Source organism: Saccopteryx leptura, chromosome 12 (genome assembly GCF_036850995.1).
Source record: "Saccopteryx leptura isolate mSacLep1 chromosome 12, mSacLep1_pri_phased_curated, whole genome shotgun sequence".
Lineage (NCBI taxonomy): Eukaryota > Metazoa > Chordata > Mammalia > Chiroptera > Emballonuridae > Saccopteryx > Saccopteryx leptura.
In genome coordinates, this window is record NC_089514.1 from 31837924 (window position 1) to 31858164 (window position 20241).

At 40.7% G+C, this 20241-nt stretch overlaps 1 protein-coding gene across 9 annotated transcripts in view; it reads right to left on the minus strand.

The window, feature by feature from the left end:
• Window positions 1-20241, minus strand: part of DYNC1I1 (dynein cytoplasmic 1 intermediate chain 1) — a 332370-nt gene that overhangs the window by 271039 nt on the left and 41090 nt on the right. For 3 of the 9 annotated variants that reach the window (XM_066353884.1, XM_066353880.1, XM_066353881.1), the window contains exons 2-5: window positions 16247-16363; window positions 15358-15429; window positions 9593-9707; window positions 6739-6880 (exon numbers count right to left, since the gene is read on the minus strand). In XM_066353884.1, coding sequence (XP_066209981.1) covers window positions 6739-6880; window positions 9593-9707; window positions 15358-15429; window positions 16247-16354 — 437 coding nt within the window. In that variant the 5' untranslated portion in view covers window positions 16355-16363. The remainder of the gene's footprint in view (window positions 1-6738; window positions 6881-9592; window positions 9708-15357; window positions 15430-16246; window positions 16364-20241) is intronic. The other 6 variants (XM_066353883.1, XM_066353886.1, XM_066353888.1 and 3 more) reach the window with 3 other exon arrangements.

A 20241-nucleotide genomic window follows, 5' to 3' on the forward strand; every position in this document is an offset into this window, starting at 1 on the left:
GAAATAATGGTTTGTGACATTATTGCTCATAAGTACAAATATTTGAGAGCTATTATTTCCTTAAATTTCCTTAGATGGCTTCAAATTAAATCTGTCAATTTACTGGAATCAGGCTCTTTAGAAGAACTCTTATCTTTATATTCCTGTCAGATTTAACATTTAACATTTGTTGTGTGTCTTGCACACAGTAATTTTTCAATTATTTATTGAATGAATATGTGAATGAATAAATGAATGAATGGTCCTGGCTTGCCCTTTCTGCAGATAGGTATAAAGTATGAGGGCAAGTTGATTCCCAAAGAAATAGTTCTTACTTCATTTATTTAAAAATTAAAGAATAAATCAGGGTATGTCTGCCTGACCCCCTTAATCTCTACCAAGTCACTTAAAAGGAACTTAGCATTGTACATCATGAAGTCACATCATGGTCCCAGTAGAATTTTCAAATTTGCTGCTTGTATTTTTAAAATGTTGAGCATAATACTGGTTTGTGCTGAGACCAAAAAAAAAAGAATTCAGTTATCTTCTCCATTAAATAAACTCATCTACTTTAGGTATCCCTGAAGCGAGGACAATGTTTACAACCTAACTCTTCATGTTATTCTTTGCCTCTTTAAGGTGGAGAAGCAGCTCCCTTGAGCCCTACTGTTTCTCTGTCACACAAGTCACTAGTCACTAACCAGAGGAAGAAAACAGTCTGGGCCAATGTGAGCACACTGCCTAACAGAAAACTTCCCATCAATGTCTTCAAATATCTATTTCCCGAATGCCATTTCCAAAAGCAAGCAATACACAGGATAATAAAGACATTTCAAAATTCATCTTATCACTCAATCTGTCACAGACATTAATTAAGAATGGCATTTAAATAACGCATTAATGTTTTACTTTCCAGCCTCAATTATTTCTTTACTTTAGACTAGCAATGGTAAGGATAAAGATTTCCTGATGTCAGAAATAAAATTAGAACCGTGCAATAAATACTCATATCAGGTTTTTAAAAAAGCCCTTTTCTTAACTTACTGTGTGAGAATCTTCCCTGTTGCCTAACATCGAAGCCCTGATGTGGAGTGGGGCACCTTAAGTCATCATACAGGAAGTACATTGGAACTGAATTCAAAAAGAAATGTAAGACTTCACATCACAGACCTGCTGTCAAGCAAGCAGTTTCTCTAGAAAAAAAACTAAGTAACTCAGCCCTGGCTGGTTGGCTCAGTGGTAGAGTGTCAGCCCAGTTGTGTGGATGTCCTGGGTTTGACTCCTGGTGAGGGCACACAGGAGGAGCATCCATGTGTTTCTCCACACCTCCCCCCTCTAGCCTCTCTCTCTCTCTCTCTCTCTCTCTCTTCCCTCATCTGCAGCCATGGCTCGATTGGAGCGAGTTAGCCTGGGGCACTGAGAATGGCTCTGTGGACTCTGACTCAGGCACTAAGAAGAGTTCAATTGCTGAGCAATGGAGCAATGTCCCAGATGGGCATAGCATCTCCTCTAGTGGACTTGCTAGGTGGATCCTGGTTGGGGAGCATGCGGGAGTCTGTCTCTCTGCCTCCCCTCCTCTCACTAAAATTAAAAAATATATAAATAAATAAAATTAAGGAACTCCTTGCTAAAACAGATGCTTACTGTGTTGCTAGACACATAGGGGTATACACAGTACACTCTCTGGAAGAAAAAGTGATATCAGAAACATTTAACTAATCAGATAATGTGCAACATAAAGAGAAAACCCTACAGTGTACATTTTATTTTAATTTTCAGAGAGACTGACTTTGGAAAGCTTTGGATCAGTGATATGTGTCTGTCCGAAGTCCAAACAGCTGGTAGCATCCTGTCAACTTTTCTTTACATAATGATAATTTAGAGAATTTTGTATATACAAAATTTTAATGGTCATTAAATTTCCTCCAAGGTTTCTCATTCTTTTATTATAGTTTTTCACCTTTACTAAAACCTTCTTGTCATCCTTTAGCCCCTGATTCAGCAGAGCAACTTAGAAGATAGTGAGGTTTCCACCAAAAAAGGGTCAAAAGTTCTGTGAGGCTTATGTAGTGCCAGAGAACCCTATGGAAACTGTGGATGAAGATGAAAGCCCTGAGGATTTTCTGTCGGGCAGTATTGTGTCCATGTCACTTCTCGGCACAGCTTCCTCCACTGGACTCACTGACGGAAGGAAGTGGTAACCAGGTACCATCACCACAGACTGACCATGAACAAGTCGTTCTCCTTTCCATATTTGAGAGTTCACCAGATCAAGTGGTAGATCAAGGAGATAAGGGTTTTGCTTCATTGATGCTGATGGCTGGGAGGCCAGAGATCAGTTTTATATACAAATGGGATTAGGGTGTAACTGAGAAAAATTGAAGATAATATAGATAAGATGAAAATGTATTGAAATGGAAAAATAGAGATACTTGATCAAGTTTAACAGTTTGCATAGTATGATATCATTTATCACATATATGGTGGCATATATGTGTGTGTGGGTATACATTTGAATAATAATTGATTCATTCAACAAACATTTATCAAATGCCTACTATCTGGATAAAACCCCAAATGTCACTTATTCCTTGCCCTCAAGGAACTTGTCATTTCCTGGGAAAGAGAGACATGTATTCAGCTAAACATAAGTCATTCTTCTTTAAGGACTATAAATTACTAAATGTTTCACTCTTGTGTATAAAAGAGGTAGGCTATTGGTTTGACATTACAATTTTTTTATATTGAGAAAAAAGTATTTCTATTCCTAGTTTACTAAGGTTTAAAATATGGAGAGAGATGTTTATATTTCTCAGGCACCATTTAAGTATAAATTGCATTGATTATGTTTCCCACATTTTCCTACACTAAAATACCTTTGAATTTTAAAATCAATCTATAATTAATCATAGCATAGTATCCCACTAATATTGTGGTGGAGTCCAGTTGCATATATTATATTTAGAATTTTTATATCCATGATTATAAGTAAAACTAATCTTTCAAATATTTTATTAATAACATTGAGCTTAGTATTTGACCAATATAATTAACGAGAAATGATTAATTAGTTCTACTAAAGTTAAGGCAAAGAGTAAAAGCAGGCCATAATAACAGAAGCAGAAATTGCAAAACAAATTGTGACGCCTTAAGTTGAAAAAATTAAATCTTACTATTGTCATTGAAAAACTGTTATATATTCCAACCCTCTATTCACTTAAAAAATAAAAAATGAACCCAACTGCTTTTCTAAATCAATAAATTTTGTTACACTTGATTTTTTAAAGCACTGTTTTAACTTTTTCTTTATAATAGGTATATTCAGTATGCTAGTTTGCAAATTAACCACTTACTGAAGTTATATAAGAAATGTTTGCCAATTTGGTTTTGCAAACAAATTTTAGTTTTGGTTGGAAATTTTGGCAAACGAATAACAGAATTTATGTGCACCTTAGGTAAGACTACATGTGTTAATTTGATTCCTAAGTTATCTTCTGAAAGATTTTCCTTTTTTTTTTAAGAGTCCAAGTTCCACACGAATAGACAAATTTATGACTCTAGAGTCATATTCTTAGAAATTACCAAGCTCCTTTCTCAGGGTCATGTTTTATGATGTGTTGATCGCAATTGTTTCAGAGATGTTTCTTCTACAGAAAAACACATTCCGAGTGGAATTTTAAAAACAGATATAATATTCTTTTCAAATGTGGCTCTCATATCTATTTTATGAAAGCAATCACATAAATTGAGTGGAATTTTCCTAAGTTCAAACCAAGGGCAAGATTTACTAAACTATTACTAATGCCTTTTCCTCAAGCAAACTCTGTGCTCAGTTTTTCTAAAAATCATCACTTTCTCACTGCAATTTTACATTCCTATGTAACCTACACTTGGCAAGGAATTTACTCATTGACTTCTAGCTGTCTGGTCTTGCCAGAGCATTCTTATCAAGAATTGAAGCTAGTTGGAGTTTGTATGGGAGAAGTGGACAGACAGCACTTTTTCCAAAGTGACTTCTTGAGTTAAAAAAAAAAATCACGTAAGAAAGGGGAAAATATGAAGAATGATGGTCACTGAGAAAGAAAAATTGCTGTTGTACCCAGACTGCTAATAGCATAGGTCAGGTTTCTCTAGAAAGTTTTCCAAAGGGTTGATCAACTGTGAAGTCAGTAATAGAATTAAGTGCTGCTAACTGTTCCCCTTGAAGCTAAGCATTAATGGACACAACACCATCATTGCATAGAAAAAAGCAAATATATTAACTTAATGATAGATCAATCGACCCCCTAAGAAATGTGATTACATTGTGCCAGCTAGCTCTTACATAAATGTTACATCTTACATAACTGTGTTGTTACTACTTTTTCTTTCCCCTCAAAGACCTTTTGAAGTGTTCAAAGCAAAAGATGAGAGAAGACATGTGTTGCCTCAAATCACAAAGGCAATTTGCTAAAATAAACCAGCCTAGTGCCCACAAAAATCTCTACTTTCATTCTTCTCAAATTGAAAGCAGTGTCCACAGGGTTTCAAAAGGCCCTATCAAAACAAAATACATACTCAAGTCTGAAACACACCAAAAGGCAGATATGAATTAGATAATTCCAATCTTACATGTTGGTTTCAGAAAGAAAAAAAAAAAACCTCTACAGCTCAGGCTAATACTAAACTATTCTCATCTCCATATTTTTCTTGTCTAAAATCAACTCAGCCTGTCCAAAACAATGCACTTTCAGAAGCTAATGGTTATTGTAATGTGTTCAGAGAAAAAAGAAAAATGCAAAATTTACACCTGTCCCCCTTAACACATATGGTAGCAAGAAATATACAAACAGCTAGACAAAACTGAAAGGCACGTAGACAAGGCAAAGGCTGATTTGTTAGAATTGTAGTGCTGTGGATGATTGTTTCTTATTGGAAGTTTATTAAAGTATTTTATGGGTTTTTTTTTAATTAAGTCAAGGACAGAGGTTACAAATTGTCAATCCACAGGCCAAATCTAATCCACACCTGCTTCTAACAAAGTCATTGCCATTTAACATTTAAGAGGTTATTGCATAAATACTTGAATTTTTAGCTTTTCATGACAAATGAAAAGATATGGAAAAACTGGGTCCATATTCCCATGTGAGTTCACCCAGCCTTAGCTGTGAGGAGACCATTGGTCCTTTATCAACAAAGTGCTTGCTAACCAGTTGCCATAGGCCCCCAGGCCCTACTTACTTATATCATCACCTCTTTATGGGCACTTGCATGTGGGAATTCCGGTGAAGGCAACTGCAATAAGAAAGTTACTATTGCCTTGGCCAATTGGCTCAGTGGTAGAGCGTCAGCCTGGTGTGTGGAAATCTCAGTTCAATTCCCGGCCAAGGCACACAGGAGAAGTGCCCATATGCTTCTCCCCCCTTCTCCTTCTCCTTCCTCTCTATCTTTCTCTTCCCCTCCTACAGCCAAGGTTCCATTGGAGGAAAGTTGGCCAGGGCGCTGAGGATGGCTCCATGGCCTCCGCCCCAGGCACTAGATTAGCTCTGGTTGCAACAGAGCAATGCCCCAGATGGGCAGAGCATCGCCCCCTAGTGGGCATGCTGGGTGGATCCTGATCAGGCACATGCGGGGGAGTCTGTTTCTCTGCCTCCCTGCTTCTCACTTAAGTAAAAAAAAAAAAGAAAGAAAAAAAAAAGAAAGAAAGAAAGTTGCCATGACTCCATGTATATCAATGACCCTCACCTCTCTCTCTTCACATCTTTACCTTATGGACATTCTTTCAGGGGTCAAATTACAGAATGTCTATATCTGCTTTTAGAATTTGCATAATCTTTGAGCAACTATAATGTAATAAAAATTTGCAACTGACTCACAAAACAGAGCAGTCAACAGTGATGATCATCATAATTAGTAGTAACAATAGAAATACTTTGGGCCTGACCAGGTGGTGGCGCAGTGGATAGAGCATTGGACTGGGATGCCGAGGACCCAGGTTCAAGACCCCGAGGTCGCCAGCTTGAGCATGGGCTCATCTGGTTTGAGCAAAAAGCTCACCAGCTTGGACTCAAGGTCGCTGGGTCCAGCAAGGGGTTTCTCGGTCTGCTGAAGGCCCGCAGTCAAGGCACATATGAGAAAGCAATCAATGAACAACTAAGGTGTTGCAATGTGCAATGAAAAACTGATGATTGATGCTTCTCATCTCTTCGTTCCTATCTATCCCTCTCTCTGACTCTCTCTCTGTCTCTGAAAAAAAAATAAAATAAATAAATAAATAAATAAATAAATAAATAAAAAGAAATACTTTGGGGACTAAGTTCTCAAATTAGTCCACACTAGTAAGAAACCAAAGAGATGTTTGAAAAATCAAACTCTGTGTTCTCTTCACAAAGACTTTCCTGGAAACCAACACCAAAGTAAGGCAATGAGAACCCAGATATATATCCCATTTGTCTTTGGTCCTTCCTTGCTTTCTTTTAAGCACAACCTAACGAATATTTTATGTTTCTTAAACAACACACAGGTGTCAATTAGCCCACCCACACAGGATTATAGTATATAAGTTTAAGATTTCTAGTGTTGAACATCATTACTATACCACTAAAATAGCAAGCCACCATAGAGTTAAACATAAAATGACTGACACACATGCAGATGCATGCGCATTTCACAGTGTACAAGGAAGGAGGATGGTTTTTAGGCCTCTTTTTTCTTTTTCTTCTTTTTTTTTTTTGGTACTACTGACATCCCATATGGCCTTTGTAAAGGGATGATTCTTACCTTGTGATTGGTCCCAGGTCTCCTGAGTCTTGGCTTCCAGCTTCACTGGGAGTGCTCACTGATTTCGAGGAGGGAGACATAGGGGTTGGGACTAAATAATGAAAATAACAGGTATCCCATGTTAAAAAATGCAGCGACTGCACTGGAGAAGACAGAGTCAGAGAAATCAAAACAAATGGGCCCAAATCAAAGTGGTCGTGTGGTCAGGAGAGTTTGAGATGGGGTGTGAAAAAGAAAAAAGAAAAAGGAAAGAAAAGGAAGAAAGTCAAGTGAATTTTTTATATTTTGGAAATTAAAATTTGAAATGAATTTAGACAGACTTGACTTAGGGACTCTAAGGCCATGTCCTCCTTAACAAAGTAAAATGGAGAATCAAACTAATTATCCAGATAATTCGAGTCAAACAGCTCTCTCGTATGAACTACCCAGTTAATTCTAATTCTCCACTTTATTTTGTTAGTATAGATGTGACCTACTAAAAAAATAAAATGGAGTGTCTATAAAACTTTACAAGATTATGTAATAAGTGATTCTGGATCATTTAAATGGTCAAGAAGGATGAGAAAAGTCTGTTGTACGTCTGCATTGGGAGGGACATATCGTCCCTGGACCATAGACTGCACTGGCTAATATAGACTAAGGGACAGAGTGAGGGCAAAGGCTAAACCCAGTCAGTTAGAAATTTCTTTCAAAACAAAGGAAAATGCCAGGATGCTTTATTTTGACAGTTAATTAATGGTTTCATCCCACTGTTCTGTTTACTGTGTCTGGGACTTGTGTCCCTCTGCCTCCGGAAGCTCTTGTCTAGATGGCACTGCCTGTGCCCGCACACTGCCATTCTGAAGACAGGAGAAACAAGTTCAAAGGTCAAGGTCAGTGTGAGCCGAAAACCTGAGAGGAAGGATAATGAAAGTAGAAAGCTAAGGAAAATGCAAATGTGTGTGTCCCCCCCCCTCCCCCCCCCCGCGTATTCGTCAGGTACCAGCTAAATGGCCTTCAGATAGAAGTTGCACCAAATAGACCAGACAGCACTAGGCCAGACGAATTCAATGGGTTCTCGACATCACATGCCAAGGAAGCCATGTGGGCAGGAGGAAATTTCAGTCCATGAGTGCAGATTCCCATTTGGTTTCAATCATGTGCAATTTCCTTTTATTTATTTAGTAGCATAAAGGGTTTAACTGTTTTGTCCAAATCTTATAACACAATGGCAGACCTGTCAAGACACTAGGAGTTTTCATGTGGTCCCACAATTAATTCACTGATTATCTTCTGCAGTAAGTCAGGGAGTAAACCAGAGAAATAGATGAAAACTCTAAACGAGGTCCACCCTTGCCGAGGCCTGCTGGCAGGGATGCAGGGACAGTTCAGAACTTGGGCAGGGTTTAGGGATTTTTAACTGTCTTTTCCTTAAAGTTTAATTGCTGGCTTTATGTGGGGTAGAGAAGAATAGGACATGCTGCTATTGTGTTTAACCAGAGTTTGTTCATATTGCAGCAGAATTTCCAAAGCTCTTTTGAGGAAAAAAATATGATTGATTACAGAATGTCTCATTTATATCACATGTCAACTAGGTATAAAAAAGTTTGTCAATCTCCTCAGAAAAAGTCTATCAGTCAAATACCCCACAAGTCAAATCTTCCACACCATAAGAAGCTTAACGAATAATCAATGTCTTATTGGGGCTTATGATAATCATTGTCAGACATGATTTTTAGCTGCTACAAATTGAGGTTGAAAAAAATGCTTTTTCATGGTGTTTTAGTTTGGTGCATACATACTAAATTATATGGAGCAACTTAATAATTTGTAGGCTTATATATTGCTCCTTTTCTTATTTACACTGGTATAAATATTTGTTACTTATTGTACATGGGATAATTTTTATTCTTAGTTTAAGTAACTATGAAAATCAGTGAAAAATTATTTTAATACAAAAGCCAATGACAGAATTAAAAGAAAACAGATCATTTTAAAAAAGAGACCTAGTACTGTATTTATTTATATGTATTATCTTAAAAGTTTTTTTTTAAACTATGTTGGATATTACGTAGTTTTACAGACACCCTAAGATTACTCTGAAATGTAAGAAAAGCAAATGGAGAAAGAAAAATAAAGTAACTTATCACATGAGAAATACATAGTTAAGTGACAGAATAAACACAATTTGTACCGGTTAGCTTTAACACAAATAAAACAAATAGTTCAATATCCAAACCCATGTGATAAAATGAGATCATGGATAATTAACTAGGAATGAATGAGTTGGAGGAGGGGTATTATAGTGAAAATGCCAATTAGCAATAAAACCAAGATATATAATAGAGTCAAATTTAAACTTGTTAATTAGCTGTTAATCTGTCACCATGTTAAGTTTTCCTTCTAATTTCCCACTGAGCATTCTATTTTCATTATGGAATATCTATGTCTGTGGTGGTTATGAAATTCATAACCAGATTCACAGTATTTAGGTTGGCAGAGAGAGGTTGAAATTCAGCAATGGAAATGAAGAACAATTTAAGAAAATAATGTCAATATGGCTTGTATTTATCATGTGGCGACTCATTTTTAACAAGCGTAAAATAATCTAATACTATAGTGACACAGTGGGGAGGGTTGACCACATAATCAGTCAATAAGCAGCACAGTGGTAACAACCCTACAACCTGCTCTCCCTTCTCTTTCCAGCCCCTTCAATTCCAAAAAGAAATACGTACGCCTGAACCGTAAGCTACGGCATTTCTTAAAAAAAATAAAAATTAAGGAAGCCATAAAAGAATAGTAAACGCTGGACATGGTATATCCCATGCAAGTCAAACTGAAGGGAAGAGGAACAGAAAGCACGTTCAAGTACCTAGTGGGGGCTCCGGGGAGATACCGATGCTTTGCAGCAGAGCCTCCGTCTCTCGGCGTTTGCGATCCAGGTCCGAGTCGTCCTGCACAGGTTCTTTCTTCTGCTGCATATCAGCCTTTAAAAAGTAGATGCCGGTGAGAAAAGTTCATAACAGATCTAAATGTGTGCTTTTTCTGGCTGAAACTGGAACTGGTAGGTGCATGGCAGTGAAGACCAGGCAAAAACCCGCAATAGATATAATCATGTATATAAAGGATGAAAAAAAAAGAACAGACTAACCGTTGCATTTAATAATTACTGACCCAGCCTGACCAGGCGGTGGCGCAGTGGATAGAGCGGAGGACTGGGGTGCGGAGGACCCAGGTTCAAAACCTCGCGGTCTCCAACTGAAGCGCACCAGCTTGAGCCCAAGGTCACTGGCTTGAGCAAGGGGCTGCTCGGGCTGCTGTAGCCTCTGGGTCAGGGCACATATGAGAAAACAATCAATGAATAACTAAGGTGCTGCAATGAAGAATTGATGCTTCTCATCTCTCTCTCTCTTCCTGTCTGTCTGTCCCTATCTACCCCTCTCTCTGAGTCTCTCTCTGTCTCTGTCAAATAAAAAAAATTTTTTTTTTAAAAATAATAATAATTACTGACCCAGGCTTTCTCTTCGGGTTGAGGGCTTTTTCCTATCTCTCGCACCAGGCTTGGAAGAAACCATCAGGCAAATTATTAATTTTTTAAATTCTGTCTGCTTTTCTTTATACCTCCTGGTCCCTTCAGGGAACACATACTACTGGTTCTTGATGATTATGTGTTGGTAATATTCATCCCCCCCATGTTTGAGATTATGTAAAGAAGGGGCCCTGGCCGGTTGGCTCAGCGGTAGAGTGTCCGCCTGGCGTGCGGGGGACCCGGGTTCGATTCCCGGCCAGGGCACATAGGAGAAGCGCCCATTTGCTTCTCCAACCCCCCCCCCTTCCTCTCTGTCTCTCTCTTCCCCTCCTGCAGCCAAGGCTCCATTGGAGCAAAGATGGCCCGGGCGCTGGGGATGGCTCCTTGGCCTCTGCCCCAGGCGCTAGAGTGGCTCTGGTCGCGGCAGAGCAACGCCCCAGAGGGGCAGAGCATCGCCCCCTGGTGGACAGAGCGTTGCCCCTGGTGGGCGTGCCGGGTGGATCCTGGTCGGGCGCATGCGGGAATCTGTCTGACTGTCTCTCCCCGTTTCCAGCTTCAGAAAAATACAAAAAAAAAAAAAAAAAAAAAGAAGGAATTACTGGACTCTGGCTAAAAAGTAAAATTAGCTATGAAAATCTGTCATTGTAAAATATACTATTTGTACCAGCAATCTAAGCTTACCACAGTTTAAAATAAAACGGGCTAAAAATTTTTAAGGCACATATACAATATTAATGTATGTCTTGTTATTTGTTACTTCTGACTTTCATAGGCTTTCATTAGACATATTAACTCAAAGAGAACATTATCACGTAGAAAACAAAAAATCATTTAAGAGGACTTCCCTTCCCAAATTCTGTCTAAAAATCTCATCTTGTGTGAGCCTCTTTTAGTCGGATCCTATGCCCAGTTTGTGTTGTAGGATGGTGACAAGTCAAAATACAGGTGAAGGAAGGTCAGTGGTGGGATCCTGGCAGAAGTCAACATGCAGGTCTTTTTTCCTTCTTCATAACACAGTGACTTCTTAAGACTGGGCATTTGCCCACATCTGAGACATGACCACATCCTATCTGATGTGCGGCTACCTCCGGACAAAGCTTTGTGAGTTTAGAGAAGTGAAGCTGTCATAAAGCTTGCCAAAAACCAGTCATCTAGTTATCAGACACACCTTCCTCCTGGGGCAAGTTGGACACCCTAACAAGCACATCGCCTCCTTCAGGAGTGCGGGGGACACTGCAGAGCAGTGAGCTTGATTTACATCCTGGCATCTACAGCAGAAAGAGTTTATGCAATTTTTAACTTACTCCCAGACTGTGACCTACACCATGATTAGAAGCAAAATGCATCTTCGCACATAGTGCTGAACTCAGTGCTTCTGTTATTCTTTGCCTCACACTTAGAATGCACTCATATTTTTGAAGTCTATCCATCATTATGGGGGTTGATAGGAGCTAATGAGAGGACAGGATGATTTTAGGGAGTCTCACGTAACCCAAAATTCTGAAATGGCAGTTTAATCTCTACCAGTGAAGATAACACAGTTCACATTCTTTTCCGATGTTAACATTTAAATTACTGAAGCGAGTTTTAAAGTGTATGTGTACAACAGAGGCAAAGGTAGACGTAATGAAAAAAGGGACCTTGCAGAGTGAGGTTATACGTCAACATTCACATCTCACAAAGTTAGAAGGCTGGCAGGAAAAGGGGGAAATGAAAGCAAAGGGAATTACCATGGCAGCTACTGAAACACAAACAAAAACACTAAGATAAGCAAAATTCACCTTAGGAAGCCAATATGGAATTGTACAATCAGTTCAACAGTGGAGAGTTAAGTCATAGCTGGACCATCAGCTTGACTGGAAGCTGATACACGTTGGTTTTGTTCACCGCTATAACCTCATGTCTAGTTTGGGCCTGACACCTAGTAGATGCTCAATTTAAAAAATGTGTTGAATGAATGAATGAACACCTGCCTCTGCTAAATGTTATTCTATAGCTATGGAATCTTAGAATAATACATCATTCAGGCCAATTTCCAGCAACTGTACCCCATTCAGAAAGCCCTTCACAATACCACCGTTACGAGTCATCTAAACTGCCAGTGACCTCATGCTCATAACAAAGCCATTTCTATACTCTAAGATGAAAAAAAAACTTTAAATTTCCCTCATTCTTTCAACAAAAACTTACTGAAGGACAACAGAGTGACAGAGTGACAATGGTAATAAAAACTAAGCTCTAATGCAGCTTATATAGAGTGAACAGAAAAAGATCTACCTAATCTTTTCCTTCTGAAAAAATTTAGGGCATATTATCTACAACTTTCTGTCATGTATGTCTTATGCAGAAAGGCACAGAATCAATTCTTTCAAAATGTATTCTAACATTAATCATAAGCATTCAAGAAACATACTACAGGGTACATCACAGGTCAACATGCACAACCATACATTGTGCAAAAAAAGTACACCTGAATTTCACCTACAGAATATCACTTCCACAATACAAGATGTCTCTACAACTCATTCCCTGCCTTTCCACCTTTTTTAATTCTTAAGGACACAGAGAATATAATGACATATATTAAAAAGGGCAAATGTCCACCTAGACATAACAGAAGCTTAGAAAAGCTAAGAACACTCAAAACAGACCATGAAAAATGTAATATTAGGTTACTAGGGCTTACTGAAAATAGAAGCAGTTTCTATCTGTTACTAATTAGCACTTTAAATGAAATAAAGAGTTACCTTATCCAAGTCATTACACCAAGTACCTTCAGCATAAAACTTTCCATTTTTTTCTATATAATACTACAAAATTCTAATATATTTTAATGACTCAACAAAGAGATTTTGTAGTACTCGTAATTAAAAATATGCTAATGATGTCTTTCCAATGAATGGTATTTCTGTTTGTGAGGCGTAATTACAGCTGAGGCCTAGAGAGAAAAATCAGACAAAGAAAACTTGTCAGCTGATAATTATCAGTCACTTTTCCAAAGACAGCTCCGTGGTTACCAGAGGAACAAGTGAGGACAGGCCAGGAAACCTCTGTCCATCCCACCTTGCGGCAATTCGGCAGAAGGCCAGGGACGGGACAAACTTCAGGGTGGCCCCATTAAGAATACCTCATTGCATTAAAGCCAATGTTTCATGAAATTGGGTCTGTGCCTTAAATGGCGGCCACTATATTTATTTTAAAATCAGATTTCATCCGTAATACCACCATCAAGAAAGCAGTTGACATCCCAGGGAGCGGAGAGCGGTAATTTTATACGTGCACACGGTTTTCTGGATTCTGTGGAGACAGGCACCCTGGGTGGTCCTAATTCACACTAGTGTTCAGTCATGGCAAAAAATGGTTATTCAGATTAGCATAAAAGACCATTCTGTTTCCTTTTTATTCTAAATTTGTTTTATTTACAACATAAGCCTACATGACGTTAACAATCAAACTGGTAAGCTTAAAGTGATTTCTAGGTCTCTATGAACAACATAAAAACGAGAAAATTTTCAGGAGTCTATGACAGCGGCCACGTGACTGGAGCACTCCACAGACTCAGGGTCAGAAACTTCCCAGGAAATGATCCCAGATGCAGGGGAAGGATGTCAGTGAGCAGCACCTCTGGCCTGCTCTCACGGTTTCTGCATTCGTTCATTCACTTGTACGGTTATACTATAAATCAGTAGTACAATAATGAATAAATAGCACAAGAATAAACTCGGTTTTGCCTACTTACAAGGGTAAATCTACTTTTGCCCACCCCTGCGTAATCCTTCACTGAAAGTCTACATTGATTCAAGGATGAAAAACTTCCAGCGCTGCCCTGAAAAGCCTGCACTCTATCAGGAGAGAAACACAGGTGAGAGGGCATATATAACGCGCTGTGCTGCACGGCTTGCTGATGTGGACGAGGGGCTGCAGGTCTAACTTAGTCGTGGATGCAGACAGGCATCATAGAAGGCTTCCTGGAGGAAGCGACATCTGAGATGCAAACTGAAAGGCATGTAGTTACCAGCTAGGTGAAGGACAACAGAGGGAAGAAGGACAGTCAAGTACAGACAGGAGATTATTTACAGGCTCCCAGTCAGAAGGGAGCAGGGCCCACAGGTGACACAGGTAAGAGCTGAGCTTGGGAAATGTGGACTTCAGGAAGAAAGAAAGTCAAGGAGAAAGTGTCGTGCCTGTCTAGGGCCTGATGATATTGTACATGGGGGGATGGGTGGTGAAAAATGACCCCAGATTTCTGCTTTGGGCAACTGGTTGGAAGGGGGGGAGGGGAGGGGCAGGGCAGACTGAGCCTAGAGATAAAGGGAAGGTACCTAGAAGGCTCAGGTCTCTGGACGTTAAGAGCATTTGAAAAAGAGTAGATTATTTCCAGGTCTCTTGCAGCAACAAAATGCTATAATCCCAGGAAACCAGAGACCTTGAATTGTAAGACCCTTCCAATAATGTGGCATTTTTAGAAAACGGCCTCAACAGTGATCCTGATGAATGTGTGTGTCTGGTCTATGGACTGCATGCCCCTCCCTACTCTGGTCACTGATCTCGGGGTCAGAGTAACAGCTCGGCACCTTTCACTGACCCCCGGGATCTCCTGGGAGCACACAGAACTCCTGAGGAAGGCACCACTGGATCGCCATTCACAGAGGGAAAGTTTCTGAGAGGCCCCATGCCCGCTCAAGGCTGTGCTGGGGCGGGGGGGGCAGAGCCGGGTTCCCCAGCCCTGTGCGCATAACCACTGAGCGTCCTGTCGTCTGTGGGTACAGATCAGCTGCTCAGATGAACCAAGTCTTCCTGAGAAAAACACTTTCTGGGGGGGGATGCATTGTGGAGGGACAGGATTTACAGCCCGGCCTGACCTTAAGGATGACCAGTCCAGCGAAACCCAAAATCTGGCCCCATTTGGATCTTTCAAATGAAAAACTTTGAGATGGGAGACCATGACTGTATTACCAGGGGAGTCCCAGGAGCAGGGCCAGGACATCAGGGGCTCACACCAGCCTGCCCGTTTGGAAATGAGGAAAGTGAGGCTATGTGACACTAAGTCCAGAACTAGGTAGAGGCCCAGGAGCGCCTACAACCCAGGTGTCCCACACGCCCCGCACCTGCCGCCCCGGGTCTCCCAGGGCTCCGTCGGCTGCGCCTCGAACCAACTCTCCACCAGGCAACACCGCTCGCTGCAGAAACAGAAAGGGCGGCCGTCTCAATCAGGGCAAAACGAGAGATGAAGCAGACAGCATAATTCGGAACCAGATTTTCCCCCATCGTCTTGTGTTTTGTGGTAATTGTGTGAAATTCAAGTTGGATATCAGAATGTCAGTTTAAAAGGAAACCGGTTATTAGTAAAGGATAACAGGTGCTTTAAAACTATAGTCAGTGTTGACATTCAAAGGAAAGGAGGCATAATAACTTAATACTTTTCCTGGCTTTGCATGTAAATGAATAGCCATTCCTTGTCAATTCTCACCTCCGCTTTGAAGATCGCATGTATAACAGCAAAGATCTCCAAAGGAAAAACATTGTGCACACTGTCAAGGTCAAGTAAACTGGGGCATCAATCGCAGTGTAATGGAACGGAGGGATACAATAGACCGGAAGGCTAATGTGCAACTGCAAATATGCTTTACTTGTTGGAAAAGAACTGTTATAATCTGTTACCTTGGTCTCCCAAATCTTAGAGTATGAAACAACACTTATTTAGATTGTGAGGCATCAAAATACATTCTCTTTCTCCTTAAAGAAAGAAACTCTTAAGGGAGCAGCTCTGGTTTCTATACACGCAAGCATATTATACTATACAAAGGTTCCTTCCTGGAAAACTATTGAAAAATACCTTTAGCTTCTGGTTTTTGTACATGATGTGGGCTATTTCTACAGCGCATATCAGGTATTATAAAAGATTCTTTTAGAGGGTCCTCTTTATCAATAGGACCGGCCCCACAGAATCAAGGTATTTTCCTTCCCTCCCCAAACACCCCAACACCTGGTATTTACCTCTTTCTTTTTCCTCTCCTCTTCCTTCCGTTTCTTTTCTTCTCTTATCTGTGCTAAGCGCTGTTTTTTGCGCTCCAGCTCAGCCTTTAAATCACTTTTGTCAGACATGTTGGCGTCCTTGGAGAGAAAGAAAAGAACCATGAGTCTATAAAAATATCTTTTCTGTGTTATCATTGCAAAAGTCATTGGAAAGGAAATTCAGCTTTGGGCAAGAACAGGTTATCTTACTTCACCTATGTCAAAGAATCAAAGAAACAAGTTGGGTTAGATCTGGTCTCCCTCTCTATGAAATCTTCCGCTTTTACGTTGAAGGAGGAGAAACCAGAAGAATGCAGAGGAGAGGAGGGCTGAAATGTCTGGGGTCTTACACTCCAGCCTGTGACCTCAGTGTTCCTGACTGTGGGAACCAGGCCAGACAGAAGTGCTTGAAAAATAAACCACGAGTGTGGACCTTGCTGGTTATCAGTTCCTTGAAATGAACTGCAGTTCCAATAAGAAGAGTGAGTGTGCCCTGGCCGGTTGGCTCAGCGGTAGAGCGTCGGCCTGGCGTGAGGGGGACCCGGGTTCGATTCCTGGCCAGGGCACATAGGAGAAGCGCCCATTTGCTTCTCCACCCCCCCCCTCCTTCCTCTCTGTCTCTCTCTTCCCCTCCCGCAGTCAAGGCTCCATTGGAGCAAAGATGGCTCGGGCGCTGGGGATGGCTCCTTGGCCTCTGCCCCAGGCACTAGAGTGGCTCTGGTCCCAACAGAGCGACGCCCCGGAGGGGCAGAGCATCGCCCGCATGCGGGAGTCTGTCTGACTGTCTCTCCCCATTTCCAGCTTCAGAAAAATACAAAAAAAAAGTGAGTGATAGGGTTATCAAGGACAGACCCTCTGGCTTCCTCTCCCCTTCCACTCCCTAAGAAAGAAAGTCACGTAGGCCTGCAAACAGAAGTCATAGAAATCAGGCAGCTGTCACCTGAAAGCTTAAGCCATAAAGGTATATACGATGGAAGAAATCTAACTTCGGGGAGCACATGTTTTGGTCGCTTCTGTTGGGGTCACGCTGCCCCACCGGCTGAATAAATCCTACTTCCTTCATCAAGTTGTCTGGGCGTTTTTGTCCTCCTTTGATTCCTGCAATCATGTATATATAAATATTTGAAGAAATATAATATTATAGTCCCTTCTGGTCTGAAGAATAACAGCAACTTCAGAATAAGCAACACATTTTCTGTAAAAGTTTCTTAAGTAAACAAAAGATAAATAAACAAGAGAACCAAAAAGAACCACCATCATGACTTCCAATTTAGAAGATAGTGGATCTTCATGCCCACTCTGAGAAAAAAAAAAATAGGCTGCCATAAACCCTCAGAGACGCGCTCTCCTCAAATTTCTACGGACTCCATAAACATTCCTCCCCTGACCTTGGGCGCACGAAGATTTCATTTTGTCTCACGCTATCTACCTCAGGGAAGACAGCCACTGAAGACTCAACGTGTTAATCTTCTTTTCTTGTAAAACTCCTCCTGAAATGTCACAATTAATTTCACCACCAGCACAATCCTATTTCTACAAAACTGACATTTGCATACTAAGTGAAATCGTGCTTTGCACTTTCCCTTTTCAAAGCCATGTCTGGGAGCATATGAAATAGAGGATTATCATCAAGGCGAATTCTTGGAAAAAATTATCTGAAAGAGATTTAATTTCAATTTTAATGGTCACGGTGCTGCTGGTAGTGATGGTGTCAGAAGCTTTTTCATGTAAAACAGTTCTGGAGAAGACCCTTGGCGATCTCCAATGGTTATATTTGTCTTTTTTGTGTTCTCAACTGGAAACTAAAAAAATAGAAACACTGAAAAATGAAGAACATCCTGTGACCCAAATTCCTAGGATAAAGTTAAAAAAAAAACAACTAACCACAAATGTCATGAGTACCCATTTGCATACTATTTGTAAGCAACTATGTTGAATATATTATGTATCTCAAGTAGATGGCAGAGCAACAGAAGGCAAGAAAAGCACTAAAGAATACAAAACAATGAAAAAAATGCTCACACTTCCAGTCATCACCTTAAGAAGGTGATCAAGAACCTGTAGTCACCCTAAGACAAACACACACAGTTCAGAAGCAGACTGTGTTCCTATGGAACCTAATTCTGCTCATGTGGTGACGGCAAAGATTTTTGAAATAATAACAATCACAATAATCAATCTCTGCCATTCATGATCACAATCTGTCTTCATTTTTCAACTATGTGTTGAATATTTAATCTGTGCTAGGCACCCTGTAAGGCATCAGAGTACAAAGTTGAGCAAAACGAGATTCTTTCATTTCAAGAATGCATAACAGCTATGTGGGCATGTGGTGTGATACGAGATGTTCTCTGAGATACTGGGTGGTTGAGTAACAAGTACCATGATCTTCATGCCCTATATTACCACATTTAACCACAATAATCCAGGGAGACCCATGTCAGGGAGCCAGCAGGCTGAGTACAAGAGGTGCAGATGAACCCAAGTCAAGAAACAGCAACTTGGGCCCTGGCTTGTTGGCTCAGCAGTAAAGCATCAATTCCTGGTCAGGGCACACAGGAGAAGTGACCTTCTGCTTCTCTACCCCTCACACTCTCCCTCTCACTTTTCTCTATCACTCTTCTCCTCCTGTCCTGTAGCCATGGCTCTCAATTAGAACAAGTTGGCACCGGGAGCTGAGGATGACTCCATGGCCTCTGCCTCAGGTGCTAAAAAAGTGGCTCCAGTTGCAACGGAGCAAGGGCCCCAGATGGGCAGAGCATCACCCCCTCCTGGGCTTTCTGGGTGGATTCCAGTCGGGGTGCATGCGGGAGTCTATTTCTGCCTCCCCACCTCACTAAAAAAGAAAAAAAGAAAGAAAAAGAAAGAAAGAAAGAAAGAAAGAAAGAAAGAAAGAAAGAAAGAAAGAAAGAAAGAAGGAAAGAAAGAAAGAAAGAAAGAAAGAAAGAAAGAAAGAAAGAAAGAAAGAAAGAAAGAAAGAAAGAAAGAGAAAGAAACAACTTGAGTGGAATAAAAAGAAACAGCAACTTGAGTTTGTAAGAACGGAGATGTGCAGGCAACTGGTGAAGCTTGGGAAAAGAGAAAAGTGGGGTCCATTTGGGATAATGAGTAATGGGAAATCGGAGCAAATTTTGGAAAGGAAAAGTGACAAAAGGCAATGGAATTTGCTTAAGCCTTTCCTTGTCCCTGCTTGCAAAACAGATGGAAGCAGAAACCAGAAATAAAGCAAGCTGCCGCAAGGCTGGCGTCAGCATCGCTCTGGATCAACTGCACTGGCACTGGGCTGGTCGGTGGTGGGCGCAGAGCGTGGACTGGGGGGCACAGCCAAGGACGAAGAAGTAAGTCTCGGTAGCCGTTCGATATGGAAGCAAAAAAGAGAGATTCAGTGACAATTCAACTTCGAGAGTGCAAAGAGGATGGCAGTGAAATTGGGAAGAGAAGGCAAAGAAGGAAATGATGAAAAAACCATGAGTGTCAATGGGACCCGTGGGCAGAAAAAAATCATAGAGGCAACATAGAGATGAGAGAAGAGCTGGATGGAGACTAAGACTGTGCAATAGAGTTCAAAGGGCTATTTAAATCTGAGTCACTAATTCAAAGTCACAGGTGCCATGAAGAGAACACTCGAGCGCAAAGCAGAGGCAGGCACAGAAGAAACCGATGCCCAGAGGAGGCAGCTCTATCCAGCTCCAACTGACGGCTGACATGAAAGAATACAGACCCAATAGTTAGATCTTCCAGTCTTCTTGTGTCAAGAGAAGCCATTGGATTGATAGAAGTCACGTTTATTAATAAAATATTGTTGGACAATAATTTCCGACACCAGTGGCCAAAACCCCTGGCAAGAGACAATTTGAACCTAATTTCAAAAGCCATCTGAGAAGTTACATATCCACTTTCTGCAGAGAAGGCCAATTTGATTTATGTTTTTAACGTTTTGCTGCTGTGAAAAATGACATGTACAATCAGAAAAACCA